Source organism: the organism of the source record quoted next, unplaced genomic scaffold, assembly GCF_019419815.1.
Source record: "Pyrus x bretschneideri cultivar Hongxiangsu unplaced genomic scaffold, Pyrus_bretschneideri_v1 Contig33, whole genome shotgun sequence".
Lineage (NCBI taxonomy): Eukaryota > Viridiplantae > Streptophyta > Magnoliopsida > Rosales > Rosaceae > Pyrus > Pyrus x bretschneideri.
This window is the reverse complement of record NW_025999646.1, coordinates 3,186,071-3,202,460: the sequence shown is the minus strand read 5'-3', so window position 1 is coordinate 3,202,460 and position 16,390 is coordinate 3,186,071. Positions and strand designations below refer to the sequence as shown.

General features: G+C 35.4%; 1 protein-coding gene and 1 pseudogene across 3 annotated transcripts; both read right to left on the bottom strand.

The window, feature by feature from the left end:
- Nucleotides 1-12,083: 12,083 nt before the first annotated feature.
- LOC125480461 lies at nucleotides 12,084-13,371 on the bottom strand (annotated as a pseudogene).
- Nucleotides 13,269-16,236, bottom strand: LOC125480398 (G-type lectin S-receptor-like serine/threonine-protein kinase RKS1). Of its 3 annotated transcripts, none has more exons than XM_048591233.1 (5): nucleotides 14,624-16,236; nucleotides 14,216-14,338; nucleotides 13,751-13,922; nucleotides 13,407-13,617; nucleotides 13,269-13,316 (listed from the first exon to the last, which is right to left on the bottom strand). In XM_048591233.1, exon 1 carries the CDS (start codon nucleotides 15,923-15,925, stop codon nucleotides 14,708-14,710), a length of 1,218 nt encoding a protein of 405 aa, XP_048447190.1. In that variant the 5' UTR covers nucleotides 15,926-16,236; the 3' UTR covers nucleotides 13,269-13,316; nucleotides 13,407-13,617; nucleotides 13,751-13,922; nucleotides 14,216-14,338; nucleotides 14,624-14,707. The 3 variants fall into 3 exon arrangements, with proteins under 3 accessions (XP_048447190.1, XP_048447189.1, XP_048447191.1); XM_048591232.1 differs by having other exon boundaries at nucleotides 13,751-13,919; XM_048591234.1 differs by having other exon boundaries at nucleotides 13,269-13,303; nucleotides 13,751-13,919.
- Nucleotides 16,237-16,390: the final 154 nt, after the last annotated feature.

Sequence of the window (16,390 nt, the reverse complement as noted above, 5' to 3'; positions counted from 1 at the left end):
TAGCACACTATATACGAGATATGTTTTATTTTATGGCATGCTAGGGTTTTTGAAAAACTTATTACATATTATACTACTATTGCGTTTGCACTAAAATTTTGGGGGTTAGTATGTTAATAACTGTTTTAGTATTATATATATATATATATATATCAACTTGGTCCACTCATATTTGTTTTGCGCCCCCTTAGGATTTAGATTTGAGGGGTACGATCCTAGCGTCAAGGCACTTACGCGTCGGCATCTTCGAGTCCTCTTGGTGTAGGATCCATTTCTTGTACTCATTCAATTTTATATTATTTCTTTTTAGGGTTCTAATTAGTTGTATGCTCTAAACATGTCTTCATTGCATATTAATTATATTTAAATTTATAAGTCCTATTTATTTCTTGTCCTCATGCATTCTAATATGGCTTCGTCACCTTCGGATGTCGGCCAGCACGTGCCTACCCTAGTGTTCAGTGAATATCAAGGTTGGGTGTGTCATATATGGTATAAAGTACTACTTATATATATGTTGAAATCTATTTATAATAATATGGATTGGTGATTTTATTGCCATTGTTCTAATATTCACATCATTTGAATAAAATTTATTAAAGAAATATAGATTGTAGCTGTCACATCCCCGCCGGGGGTCTACCATATCCTGGGCCTGCTCCACCATTGTAGTACGATATTATCCGCTTTGGGCGCCGACCACGCCCTCACGGTTTTGTTTCTAAGAACTCACACGAGAACTTCCCAGTGGGTCACTCATCATGGGATTGCTCTCGCTCGTTACTCGCTTAACTTCGGAGTTTCGATGGAACCTAAAGCTAGTGAGCTCTCAAAAGGCCTCGTGCTAGGTAGGGATGGGAATATACATATAAGGATCACTCCCCTGGACGATGTGAGATGTTACAATCCACCCCTCTTAGGGCCCGACATCCTTGCTTGGGGTCCACCACATCCCGGGCTCGCTTCACCACCGTAGCACGATATTGTTCGCTTTAGACCCCGACCACGCCCTCACGGTTTTCTTTGTAGGAACTCACACGAGAACTTCCCAGTGGGTCACCCATTATGGGAGTGCTCTCGCTCGTTACTCGCTTAACTTCGAAATTCCTACGGAACCCGAAGCTAGTGAGCTCCCAAAAGGTCTCATGCTAGGTAGGGATGAGAATATACATATAAGGATCACTCCCCTGGGCGATGTGGCATGTCACAGTAGCACACGGTTTTGTTTTTGGGAACTCACACAAGAACTTCCCAATGGGTCATCCATCATGGGAGTGCTCTCGCGCGCTACTCGCTTAACTTCGAAGTTCCTACGGAACCCGAAGCCAGTGAGCTCCCAAAAGACCTCGTGCTAAGTAAGGATGAGAATATACATATAAGATCACTCTCCTGGACGATGTGGGATGTCATAGTAGCATACCTTGTAATTTTTGGAAGCTAGGGAGCTGCAATATCAATAGTGAGATAATTTCTAGTCTTCTTAGAGTATGGGAAAAGGGAAGTCCGAACAAAAGTTCCTCGTTCCTTTTTTGAGCAAATTAAAAAAAGTGATGTTTCTTTTTGGGAACCTGTAATTAGACAACGCTGCAATCAGATGATACAAAAATGCACAAAATAGAAATAAAAAATAAAAAAATAAAAATTGAACACTGAGTGGATAAAAAAAAAAGTCACCTTACTCTTCTTGGTTGTATTGCTGTTGTTCTAATCTTACCATGTTTTAGGAACCGATGTGCTAAATGTGGTTAACTGCACTATCAGCAGCGATGTAATTCGCTTCCAAACCATGAGTAAAAGTAAACTTGAGTAGAATATTTATTAAAAGCTGAAGAGAACAGCAAAAAAAAAAAATTTACTATACAACATGAGGAAGAACTGTCGTAATTTGTTTATATAATTGATATGTTTGTCTGTATTTATTTTTTTTCCTCAGCAAGTAAAAAGGCCTATCCTTATTTTATCAAATTTGGAAGCACACGGAATATTATAATAAAATGATCAACTGCATATTACAAAATTACTGCCAAGACTTCTTATGGTTTAAATACTCTTTGTTTATATCTTGAGTTAGTTGTTCATAATGGTGTGTTTCAGGCTGTTTACCAACTGTTCTACTACAACGTCATAATTTGACTCTGCTCTCTAAATTTAGTTAAATTTTTTTATTAGAACACATAAGATAGGGTAATGAAATATCTTACCAAAATAGACATTGAATTTTTAACATTTAAAATTAAAGAGCACAAAATTGATAGATTTGGACAAAAAAAAAAAATTGAAAAAAAACTGCTGTAAATCAAATAGTGAAAATGTAACAACATGTCTCCAAATTTTAAGTTTTTATAATATTTTAATACATGAATTTACAAAAATACCCTTGCAGGCAAAATGTTGACTTTTGTTGATTGCCTTGTCGTGTCACGTAAGACTCATTTCCTTGGTATATCCTTGTAGTATTTGTCGTTACGAACGCGTGAGCGCAGACAAAACCGAATTTAGAGTTACAATAAATGTTTTACGGAACTATGAAGCCGAAGGGCAAAATTGTCAATGCACTATTCTAGATATTAAGTTTGGTTTTTTTAATTATTTAAATATTATCGTGGGGCCCACCTCCCCTTTTCCTTCTCGTGTTCCCTTATTCCAAGAGATTTTTTAATGTGACTGTCACATGAGGTGGTACACCACGTGTCCCTAAATAAATCGTGGGTTATGTGTGTTAAAAGGTTAATAACTTAAAAATTAAAATTATTCATCACTTGCAGAAAAACACATAGTGTACCATTTGTATTCTCGTCACAACGAAAAATTTATCCTCATTCCCAATCTCTCGGACTCTCTCGAAACCTTTCCCTACGCTCTCTCATTCTTCCCTCCCTTTTCTCCTTCTTATTCTTGTGGACATCTCTCACCTTCTCACTCGCAACTCTTATCTCTCTACCGTTATACTCTCTCTTCCTTTTAACTTTTACTTTCTACTCACTTTTTTGACATGTTGAATCCATATCCACTGTCTGTTTTCCCAAATTCTAACATTTTTGTAGAGTTTTACTAAATGGTCCCTAATTGTGTTTAGGCGTGTTGGTGGGAAGCAACATCATCCTTGCTAGCTCAAGCTGTTCTTAGGAATAAAATATTTGTGAGTGGACCCCTTACTAACTTATATGTTTTCATAAAATAGTAGCCTAGCATGCATTACATATTTAGTGATTTGAGTATGTTTTATATTATGCTTTATGAACTTCTATAATTACAGTTTACGAAATATTCATGATTTTATTGAAATTACGTTTACGAATGGTTATGAATGATTGGATTTGCACATATGGATTTCTATTGATCTTGAACATGACTTATATTATGGATTTGCGAATATGATTTATTTTATGGATTTATGAAATGGGGCTTTGAATTTTCGAGCTCCAGTGTTTTAATATGAGTTTTAAGATATGTTTTTGGTACTTATCTGGTGGGTTAAACCATCTCCAATCAAGGGCTAGCCAAAAGGCTTATTTTAGCACTCTGGTCTTCTAAGATATTAATATTTTAATAAACAGTATAGGGTCATATTTGCTTCTGTCTCCAACCGAGGGCCAAAGGGCTCGTTTTAGCACTGCCACAAAAAACCGTCTCCAACTGAGGGCCAAACATAATTTATTATTTAAATTTAAAAACTACAACAACTTAAATTCAAATCTAATAATAACTTAAATTTAAAAACTACAACGGTAACTGGCCCAAAAAACCAAAAAAATTAGAACTTAAATTTAATGAATGGTTTAGGTATTCAATGGCCCAAAAAACCAAAAAAAAAAAAAATTGAATACAATGGCTAGGTAATTTTTTTTAAGCAATCTTGTCGGTTATAATCGATAAGATTGCTCTATTTTCTGGCCAGCCCTCGAGCCCTTTGGCCATTTCAAATTCCGTGGGGCCCTTTAGATTCCACGAGCCATTTGGCTTAACCGTCGGTTGGAGATTGTTTCGGGTTATTTTTGGCCCTCTGGCCCTCTGGACCATTCAGTTGGAGATGACCTTATTATACAACACATCCGCACACGGGTATAAATGTCTATGGCCATAAGACACAATTGATGAGGAGGAGTGAGATATGATATATGATATACCCCCAGCTTCACTGCTGAAAGCAGTGTCGAATAACTTCACTAGCCACAACTAGTGTTGGTGTGGATGTTATTCTATTTTATACAGCTTCACCATCGGGTGATGGACATGTTATTCAGCTTCATCCTCGGGTGATAGACATGTATTGCCTTCGGGAGACTATGATACCCTAGTTAAGTACATCATGGATACGATTTACAAATGTTTTATGATGTTTTGCATAACATTCTAGGATTTTCATTAAACCTATATGTATTATTATATATGTGTTTTCAAAACAGGGGGTTATTATGTTCAAGAATAAAATGTTTTCCTATTATTAGTACTCATATTATAAACTTTGGTCCACTCACCTTTTGGTTTTTGTGCTTCATTCCTCAGGAGTTAGGATCGAGGCACATGATCTTGACGTTAGGACTCTACATCATAGGTATCCTATACGTATCATTCCCTTGTTCGTATATTTTCCTAGTAATTCTTCCTTATTACTTTTAGTAGGTTTATACTCTGAACACGTTTCTACTTTGGCATAATCGTTCTAATTACTTATTCTTTATTTGCATGCATGTTTAAACTGGTTTCGTCACCTTCGAGTGTCGGCCAGCACGTGCCTTCCCTGATATTTGGGGATATATGTCAGAAAAGGAAGAGTAGCATAAAGAGTGAAAAGTAGGGGTCGGTACCAAGTATACTAAATGATGCATTGGTCAAATTGGGTATTACAACTGTCAATCAGTTGTTAATTTGGTAAAAAAAATATTTATATAAAAATGGAATAAATGATGTAGTGAGATGGATCAGACCTCTTTGATTTGTTTTTTTTAGGCCTTTTAGAGATGTAATTTGCTGAGGCATTTCACATATCTTAATTTGAGAGAAAATCATCATTTTCATCTTTTTTTCTTAGAGGAATTGCTTGTTACAAATTTATAGATAAACCCCTTTTACTTTTGGCTTCCTTTATATACATAACCAATTATTCAACTGTTTATTGACAGGTTTAAGGTGGAGGTCTAAAAGTATGAATAACAATGCTCCCACTAAATACATGCCCTCTCCATGTGGTTTAATTGATCCAAAGAACATGTTACAATTGGAGAAATTATTAAAAGGAAAACTAATGAAAATGACTTGAAAACTTTGAGTTTTAACGATAAAGACAAAATAAAGGGTAAAGTGAATAGTGTCAGGATTGACTTTTTAGTGTAAAAATATGATTTTTCGTTAAAGTGAACAGTATCACGGGTTTTTCGTTAAAACTCCCATTATAGTGAGAAACGAAAATAGTATATGGATAGATTTAACTATTTCTCTATTATTAAGGTGTTTTTTTTGGCTTAATTAAAGCATGTGGAGAGGGTATCTCTAGTACGGTGACTTTTTTATTAATACGTTTGGATGTCGAACTAAACCTTTCAGTACTCAAGCAAACAATTGGTTATGTATTAAGAGGAAGTAAAAAGAAAATAATCACTATCTATATTTATAACAGCTAATTCCCTTGAAGAAAAATGTTAGTAAAGATTGCATTTAAGTGTTAAATGTTGAGAAAGGAAAACTAATGAAGTATGAGTTTTTGTGCCATACCATTCGATTGTTGTAGTAAGATACCATTCAATTGTTGTATTGCAATTGAGGGATGCTGTAGGCAACAATGGAATGAACCTGCTGAATTAGTGTTACTGTTCGTTCACTACTTCTGTTTGAAGGCTGCTTTTGCTGTAGAAAAATGTTAACCTACAAAAGGAAATATGATACTTATAAATAAGCAGGAATGAATTTAAATAAAGAAAAAGCATAGAAGGAAATAGATATATTATATATATATATATTTTAACATAGAGGGTTTTAAATATCAGAAACGGAATGTGTTTAAAAGCAATGTTTTGTGAAACTGGTGATAGAATTATATAAGATACTTATACACATTAGCTAATCAAGGATAGAAAACATACATAATCAGAAAGGTGAAAGGTAAAACGTAAAGATAAAGACGAAAAAAGAAAAAGGAAAAAGTTATGAACTGATAGATTTATAAAACTAACCTAATTTTATTCTAAATTTTGTAATACATCTTTAAAAACTATGTTAAGAGTGTAATTATTTGCACTGTTTTCTCCATTTTGTATCAATATTTTTAGACCTTCTTTTGATGTAACTCTGGATAATACAACATATAATTGTCCATGAGTGAATACAGGCTCATGAAAATATAAGCTAACTTGTTTTAAAGATTATCCTTGGCTTTTGTTAATAGTCATTGCTTAATATGTTCTAACTGGAAATTGACGTTTCTAAAAACGAAGGGCCACTTACTTTCAATTGCTGTAAGAGTTATTCTGCGTATAAAATCCTAATGTCCAATATTGCTTCCAACAAGTATTTTAGCTTCAATAACCCTGTTAAAAATTTGAGTCACAATCAATCTAATTCCATTACACAAACCATAAAATTGATTTAAATTTCATAACAATATAATTGGCATTCCTATTTTCAAAATTAGATTATGTGTTGGCAGATCATTGAAATCGTGTTTCTAGATTCTCAATGTTTCCACTTGAAGAACATATAGAATCATGACTTAAAAACATATATTGTTCTTCAGGTAACAAATTAATTATATAGCTATTTATTTTTGATACAGTTGTGTTGCGATGTGTTATAATAGCTCGTTCTCTTAAATAATCTAAATTGTCAAAACAATTTTCAAAATTGGGGAAAGTTGCAACAAAGATTGGAGAAATTGGGTTTGTAGAAGAATGAATCATTAAATCTTTAGGTGTGAAATCTCGTTCCTAGATTTCACAATTATAATTTATGTATTCATATTCGAGGAATTTTATATTAATTTTGCTTGAATTTAATTTAATTTAGTTAATTTAGAATTTTAATTACTTAGTTATAAAGTTTGAATTTTAAAAATAATCATTTAAAATCCGTAAACCTTTTGAGGTCACAATTAATGTTTTCAAATAGAGCTCAATCCTACGAACGTAGGTTCAAGCCGTTCGCGAATTGAAGCCATAACGAAGAAGTTACGAGCAATGGAAATTGGAGATAAATATTAATTTAGGAATTTCTCTAAAATATTTGGAAGAATGACCAATAAGATTGTGGGGAAAGCCCCATTTAATGGGAGGGTGGACCAATCAAAAAAGGGAGAAGGGAGTGAACTAATGGGAGATGAGAGAAATAAGAGAAGGGAAAGGAGAGAGCCAATGGGTCGGGTCAGAGATTGACCCGTGTGACTCGACGGCAGCAAGCTCAAATTTAGGTGATTTTTCGGCGAGATTGTCATGCCCCGATCCGAACATACAAGCAAGATCGACACGTGATGTCACCACATTCCTATTTATCTATCATGTTTCGCCTCCAAGACAAGACCAAAACACAAACAATGATTTAACCACGCATTCATTTTCTTTTATTTCATGACTGCATCTAACCTTAGCATTAGACTGCCTACGTACCCTAAGAAGGGATCAAGCCTATTTGTAGTTAACCATTCACTAAACTCAGACATTTATCGCAGTATGTTCTAACAAGAAAGCATAGCATTCCTTAATCAATTATTGGGACTTGACAAGCATGAATTACTAGATTCAGGGCTACATAACAAACGCACATGACAACCATGATTTTTATTTCATCCATCTTGTAAATCACTATGCTTCAACATAATACCGTGATTTATAGCATGCAACGTCTCAAAGAACAACCAACGAAGCACAATATTATTCTCTAGCCACATTAATCAACAAAACTGGTCATAGTAATAACAATCATATCCAACATCTTTCCACAATACTCTAATTAATCAATCCCAAGAATCAAAGATGCACAATATTAACATTTAAATACGTTAATCAATCAATAAGATCACATATCAATTCACGAAATTTAATAAAGGAATTCTACATAATTCCCTACCTGGATTCCAAGTAATAGCATGACAAATCTAATTTATAAACACAACGTCTACTGTGAGCAATTCCTATTCACTCGAATCTAGGGTCGGACTAACCTTATGGAAATAAGTAAGAGTAGGGATTTCGGACCACTCAACAGAATCCAATTAAAATATGGTTGCCTATCGAAATGTACCAAGTACAACTAATCCTCATCACCCATAGAATGCGTATGGTCCTCTATTGCAAATATACCAAGCAGAACCATAGGCATAATCTAATCGTGCAGCAGTGATCACCCATTGCGGATATACTAAGTAGGACCATGCATGTACCACTGCTTCATGGTGTAGTTAGATCAACCCACAACCTACTTACCCCTACCTTAACCCCTATGATTTACTACGTAAGCACCTGCACTATTAACTATCACGACCACTAACTATCTTGTCATACCAGTATATAAGTTCTATATAATACTTCTAATAAGATTCTAAGCTCGCATTTCAATACTAGCAATCATACATTTCATTCATATCATCTAGAAGTTTAGTAAACATGTACAGCAAATTTCATTCATATCTAATAATGCTACTTTTAGTATTGAAGAACGCTTCAGAACATCTTGACCAAAGTCAACCCTAGGAATCCAATTAGGAAGATCCATCCAGCGGATTTTTGATTTGTAAGTTCCTAAAGTTATTAAATATTACGTACAATAGCATACTGAAGTTTGGTGACAATCCAACGATTAGATCGTCGTTCGCTACAATGGTCAGGTGGTATTCCTTAATGCAAATGATAGAATTTCACTAATCGGCTGTCAAATATGGAACCGAGGTATCAAATTCAACCTAGAAGGATCAAGCAGTTTCTCGGGCCATGCATTGTCGCCACGCACGATGAACATAAACTAAGTTTTCCAATCAACTTTAAAAATTACCAAATTTTATAGGATTGTAGGGAAATAACTTTCATAACTGGGTCGAAGTCCAATTTGGCCGGGAAATACCTAAAATCCAATGTGGATCACCGGAAACCCTAGAATTGGGTGATTGTTGATTCGTCTTCTTCGCTGCTCTGTCGCCCCCAAACTTGTTTGGGGTTTGGTCCTGGACTCAAGATGATGCTAAAGATGGTGGTGGTCAAAGGAAAACGCTTCAGAAATGGTGGATCGCCGGTGGAGGGTTCTCGGACCCGTGTGCATTATGCACCATGAAATGGGGCCAAAACTTGTCGGGTTTAGGGTGAAAATCACAGGAGGGATGACGAGAAGACGTTTGCAGGTGGTGGCGGACTTCAGCTCGCCGAAAAATCACCTGAATTAGAGCTTGTTGCCTTTTGGTTAGCAGTCGAGTCACGCGGGTCAATCTTTGACCAGACCCGCTAACTCTCTTATTTCACTCCTCTCCCATTGGTTCACTCCCTCCCCTATTTCTGATTGGTCCACCCTTCCATTAAATGGGGCTTTCCCCACAATTTGATTGGTCCTTCTTCCAAACAAAAATAATAATTTTTTTTATTTAGAGAAATTCCTAAATTAATATTTATCTCCAATTTCCATTGCTCATAACTTCTTCGTTATAGCTTCGATTCACAAATGGCCTTCGCCTACACGTTCGTAGGATCGAACCCTATTTGAAAACATTAATTGTGACCTCGAAATGCCTACGAAATTTAAATGATTATTTTCAAAACTTCAAACTAACTAAGTAATTAAAATTCTAAATTAATTAAATTAAATTCCTGCAAAAATAATATAAAATCCCACGAATATGAATACATAAATTATAATGGTGAAAGCTAGGAACGTGATTTCACAGAAATCGAAGGCGAGATCGCGGTAGGGATTAGGGAAAATGTGGGGCTATGCATTCAAGGGAAACTGAAAAGAGAAAATGGAAAGAAATATCTAGAACAACCAAAGCCAAAGCACCTAGCGATGAAAGACTTGTAGAACCAAAAGGGCAAAACGGTCTTATCACTGTAGAAACGCAGCACCAAAATGGAGAGGACGAAAGTTTTGAGGTGCTGTTTCGCCACTTTACTATTAATGAACAGTAACCAAGAGTTTGGGTTTTAATATATGTATAATATATAATGAATGGTTTTACTTTTTATTATTGTGATGGAGTCCAACAGATACTGTACTCGTATGTGGTAAGATACTAGGTCTGATTAGTAGTGGACACTATAATAAAAGTGATCCATGATAAAATGAAATAGTTAACCAATTTGAAAAGTCCTAGGATTGTTTATTTGGCAAGCAAAGAATCACAGGTCAACATCTTTCCTCCTGTATGAATCCCAGAAGCCAAAACCTAGAAAAAAAGTCTTACCTGCTCCCTATGCTATGCTGAAGTTTGATTACCACAAACCTCTCATTCTTCAACACTAATTGACGTGAATGTGTCTGTTAGCGATCAAGTTTCCACCATAGTACGTCGCTCAATTGACAGAATTAGCTAACTAGACTAGTTTCTCTTCAATTACCTAGCAAATTCGCAATCTTAACCAATAATTCTGATATCCTACACGTCAAAACACTTGAAATATCTTAACGAGTTCAACTTTAGCAAGGTTCTATGTTATTACATGTCACATCATTTAAAGAATTTTTAGTATTGGGTGATGCATGTGATTCAATATCCTAGTGGTTAGGGTATTCGGTTTTCACCCATACGTTCTAGGTTCGAAATTGTCTCCACCCCTAAATTTTTATAATAGTTTTGAGCCCTTCCATTCCCTTAATAATAATTATAATAATAATAATAAATAAATAAATAAATAAAATGGGTGATGGATCTCCACTGTTATAACTCCTTTTCAATAAAAATGCTGGTTGTTTTGGTGAGGGAGCTGCTTCTTCATTACCTAGCATGAAAACGACTGCCAACATTGTTTGCCGGTCGTGGCATACTCTTGCACACAGAAGCTGGGCAATTTAGCAGCAACACCTCTCTCTTAGGGTGTGTATGCTTTGTTTAATATTTTTTGTGAGAAAGGGGAAACAGAGAGGAGAACAAAGAGAATCTTTTTCATTTTATATGTAAATGGTTTGAAAACCGAACCGAAATTGTTTGAAACCGCACCGAACTGAACCAAACGGTTTGGTTTCATTTCGGTTTTATCTTCAAAACCACACCAAATCGAACTGCAAAAAATTGTGATTTCGGTTTCTCTTTCATCCAAAACACCACAGGAAATGGCTTTATTTTTTTTAGGGATATTTTGAATGCGGTCCCGAATCATCTATATTCTTTGACTGAAACCTTGTTGATTTTTAATTTTTGATCGAAGTTCCTGAAATTAATGTGATAATTATTATATGTAGGTTACTATATTAATTAAAAATTGAAATTTATAGTTGTTTGTATTAATGAGATTTTAAATAAAAAAACCATAATTTTTGGATTAAAATTATTAAAATATAAATTATACTCTCCAATATATTGTGTGTGTGTGTATATATATATGTATGTATATAAACATGGGTACATTTATCAAAATTAACAAAAAAATTATTGTACCAAAATATGGTTACATTCTTCAAAACCACACAAAAATAATAGATATTAGGCTTAATAACATTAGTAAATTTCTTTGATTAAACTTGATATGGATACATTCTCAAATCAAGAAAAAGAATGTACCCATATAAGTTTAAAAATGGATTAGAAAAAATAGAATAGATTTTATATAAAAAAAAGGGTACATTTTACGACAACAAATTGGTATGTTTAAGAACGGGTACATTTTAAGATTAAAAAAATTGAAAAATTAGATGAATGGGTGCATATAAGATTAAAAAATTGGAAACCTTTTTGTAAAAATTAATGGTTACAAACTTATTCTAATTTTTTTTTAGGAAATGTTTTGAATTGAAAATTAGTTAGGAGTTTAATAAAGGTGTGAGTATTAAAATCTTAAATCAATTATAATTTTTACTTTAAAAATTATATAATTGACATGTAAATTTATTATTACATTAATGTAAGGGACCTTGATCAAAATTTGAAAACTAATAAGGTTTTCATCAAAGAACATTAGTTACCAAGGACCGGATACTAATTTTTCCTTTTTATATATTATATTTTTTATGAGTTCTAACATCAAGAAGCTTCCTTTTGCTTGGAGAATCTTCATTTTCAAGGCATATGGTAAATTTCGTTCACCTTTCTTCACACAGTAGCCAATCGTATGAGGTTAATATATTATTCTTTTCAAGCTGCTACTAGTACATATATATAAATGTACGGAAACAGAAGCTCGCTAAAGAAAGGCCTAGGACATCCAACATGTTCCACAATATATATATATATATATATATATATATATATATTGTGGAACATGTTGGATGTCCTAGGCCTTTCTTTAGCGAGCTTCTATTTCCGTACATGTCACATCATTTATAGAACCAACTCCTTCAGTACTTGTTGATGGATCTCCACTAGTACAATTCCTCAACAAAAATGCAGGCTGTTTTGGGGAAGGAACTACATCATTACCTAGCATGAAAACAACTGCCGACATGGTTGGCCGGTCAGCAGCAAACTCTTGCACACACAAGAGGGCAATTTGGATGCATCTCACAACTTCGTTGACATGGTACAATTCACCTATGGATGGATCAACGGTTTCCAAGGCATTGTCTTCTCTCCACAAGTTCCAAACCTAAAACAGTTTGAAAAAAATCAACCAAGCATGAATAAAGTAGGGGACAAACTTGTGGGAAAATCATTGTTTGCAAATAGGCTATAGTTAACTTACATATCCAACCAAATTTGAGTGGGGATATTTTTTGTGGTGGTAACGGAATTCCTTCTGCCAGTTATGATTTCTAGCAGTAAAACACTAAAACTATACACATCAAATTTTACTAAAAAAATTTCTTCCATTGCATACTCTAGCGACATATAACCACTGCAACAGTATAAAGAGATCATGGTGAGACTTGTACTCGGAAGTTGGAACTATTAACCTACTATTTTGGTACGCTCTAGCCAACTTGTATCTTCAATTTTGCTGAAATTTAATTAACTTACTATGTTCCGACCACACGATGTGTATTTGCTTCATATTGGTCCCCCATAAATATTCTTGCCATACCAAAATATGCTACTTTGGCGTTCATAGATGCATCCAATAGAACATTGCTGAACTTTAGATCTCTATGGATAATCCTTAATCTCGAATCTTGATGAAGATATAAAGTCCCTTTAGCAATCCCGCAGATAATCTCAAAGCGTTTTGTCCAATCTAAAATATTTCTTTTTGTTTCATCTGGATACAGTAAGAAGTTGAGACCAAATAAATTCTTGTTAACTTTAGTTCCAAAACGAAATTAAAAGAGAAAAAAGTAAGAAGATGTACCAAAAAAAAAGAGTCCAAACTTTTGTTTGGTACGTATTCATAGATTAGCATCTTCTCTTCATCTTCAACGCAGCAACCTATAATCTTGACAAGGTTCTTGTGTTGGAGTTTTGCAATTATAACAACTTCATTCTTAAACTCTTCAATTCCTTGACCAGAATGCTTCGATAGTCGTTTCACTGCTACGTTCCTTTCCATTATGAAGTACACCCTGAATTACAATCCAAGCACTTATGTAGCAGTTCATTTTAAGGCTTCAAACATGAATTGTCATGTTTGTTGTAAGCTTCTAGGGGTTAACCTAAAGTTGTGCATGATTCGGAAAGGTATAGGAGGCTAAGTACCTTATAGACTGAGCCAAAACCTCCTTTCCCAAGCTTGTTTGCTACAGAGAAATTTCCCGTGCCGCTACAATGGTTGTTCGATCAAAGAATGGTAATTCTGAGTTTATATTACTTTGATCATCAAGATCTATTCTATCTTCCATGAAACACATATTTTTTCTCTGCCTCCCTGCTGTCATGAAATACATAACAAGCAATACAACGTTATAGCCTTTTGGTCATTAACAATCAGTATTGTGTGACACTACAAGAAAACTTACAACAACCGTTGGCGTTAGTTTTACATAATAGAGTGAGTAAAAGGCCTCATAGTATACCCACCCAGTAACCCCTAATAAGTCTTTGACTCATCTCATTTGTTCAACTAACATTAGTGACATAGTAGTTTCTTAATGTAGTGTTGATGTAACAGAAGACCGACACAAGAGGGATACTAATTAAGATAGAGAAAGAAAATTTATTTACCTTTCCTCTTCCTCCTTACCAACCAAAATGAAAGGAATACTAGGACAAGGAACACAAGAGCGGATACTAGTGAAATTGCCAGCCTTGCCTTCTTGCTAATTACAGAACCATTTGCAAATTGAGCTACAAGCATATAAAATAAAAATAAAAATAAAAATACAAAAAATTCAACAGTTGTGAACTGTAAACAGTAGCAAATCACTATAAAAAATAAAGGAAAATTATGTGGTTTCCTCATGTACGAGATAATTGTGGGATGTAAGTAGCTAGGCAGATTAGGGCAAAGTACAGCTGGTCAATTAACATGCAACTACGTACTATCCAATAAGATTTGTCTCATATTAGAAGAATTTCCGGTAGAAGGTGTAGAATACAAAATATTGTGAGTACAAAAGATAAAGTGATTACCTAGAGCAGCTGCATCGACTCGTACATACAAGTCCTGCCCAACATTTGAAAAAGTTCTTGCGTCTATCAAGTCCCCGTACCACGTCACGCAACCCTTCCCTCCATCCCTTCATCTGCACTCGTGTATGCCGTGCAAGAGCAATTCTTTCTGCACTCTTGCTCACACCCTTTCAGACTCAAACTCATATTCACACGTGCCCCAGATGTGTCGGGTACCTTCACGCGTGCCACCTTAACAAACCCTTGCCCTTTTTGGCATGGAGACGCTCCCGATTTTCTCAGGCATCCACCCCATCCAACTCTCAGAGACCAATCCCGGGGGAACTTGGGTTCAAATCCGGGTAGACAAAGGCAAGAGAAGTTATAATTACTGTATGGGTCACAGTTACTATTTGGACCACACTGTCCATGGTAGTCACACCACTCACTTGGGTTAGAGCTTACTTCGATCCATTTGTTTTCTTGATCTCGCCATACGAACCGTTGAAAAGTTCCTGATTCATCTACCACTCCCCTTGTGAAAACTGAGCCATTTGGAACAGTATACATCATATACGTCTCATCTTTATTGTTCACAAAGCTGCGGTAACTATTAGATGCTATCTCAGGGAGCCCGCTTAATCCCTTTCCGGTCCAAGGTCCGGCCCGAAACCATTTGGTTCGACCGTTGTACATAATCACCTGCGGAAACCCGGTTGGGTCAATCTCATGCAAAAAATTCCCCGATCTGGGATCATCGTGGGACTTCCAAGATTTTAGGACCGTGTTCAGCCCTGACCGTCGGTTCAGCCCAATCTTCATCACTGGAAGCACTGTATCTGAGGGGTAATCAAAGCCCTGCCATAGCACCCTTTGGCTACTACCATAATTCTCAAGCAATACAAGATTTCCTGTATCCAAAAGTTTGGCTATTACGTAATTGTTTGGCGAAGAGACTGTGACATTAGCAGACCAAAGAGGGTTATTTTGGTCCTTCCCATAGATGACAAGGCCTCCATGTTCTCCATGAACAGCTAGGAGCCCAGCTCCAGAAATAGGAATTATGGGGTTGTCTCTGTTTGCAGTCCAGACGATGGTTTGGATTCGAATTTTGTTGTACCAAACTCCGACGAAACGATTATGAGAATTGCCTGGGCTAAAAAACCCTAGTGCAAAGATTTTAGTGGTGGAGAGAAGAACGTTGCCATCTCTTAGGGGTTGGTTTGGTGTAATGGCGTCTATGGCAACCGAAAGGGAAGAGGGAAGAATCACAAGGAAGATAAGCAATAGACTTGTGAAAAAAAAGAATTTAGTGGAATTCATGGTTGATGGCTAGCTTTCTCATTGAGGAGTTTAAGTGCTAAAACGGTTGCTTCTTCTAATGGCAAGCAGAAACAAAAAGCCGGAAAGGTTGAATTTTTTATTTCGTTGGAGATTGAGTAACACTAACGGCGCGACTTCCAGTCGCACATGTCAACAAGACACGAATTCCCTCAAACTGATCCTAGCTAGAAAACTCCACTTCAGTAATGCTGACCACACCCCAGTTGTATCCCGTCGATTGATAAAGACAGCTAAATTGGTTCCGAAAAGGGCCAAGTACAAATTTAGAGAACAAAAAAAAAAAAAAAAAAAAATCTGATGTCTAAAAATTGATAAAATAGAATACAATATAAATAAATGGTTTTATTTTTTATTATTGTGATAGAGTCCAACAGATAACATACTCGCAGGTGGTAAGCTATCAGGTCTGATTAGTAGTGGACACTACGAAAAAAGCGAACCATA

Bases quoted from the DNA above. Each gene is read 5' to 3' on its own strand.
- LOC125480398 (XM_048591233.1), bottom strand. From the start codon at position 15,925: ATGAATTCCACTAAATTCTTTTTTTTCACAAGTCTATTGCTTATCTTC.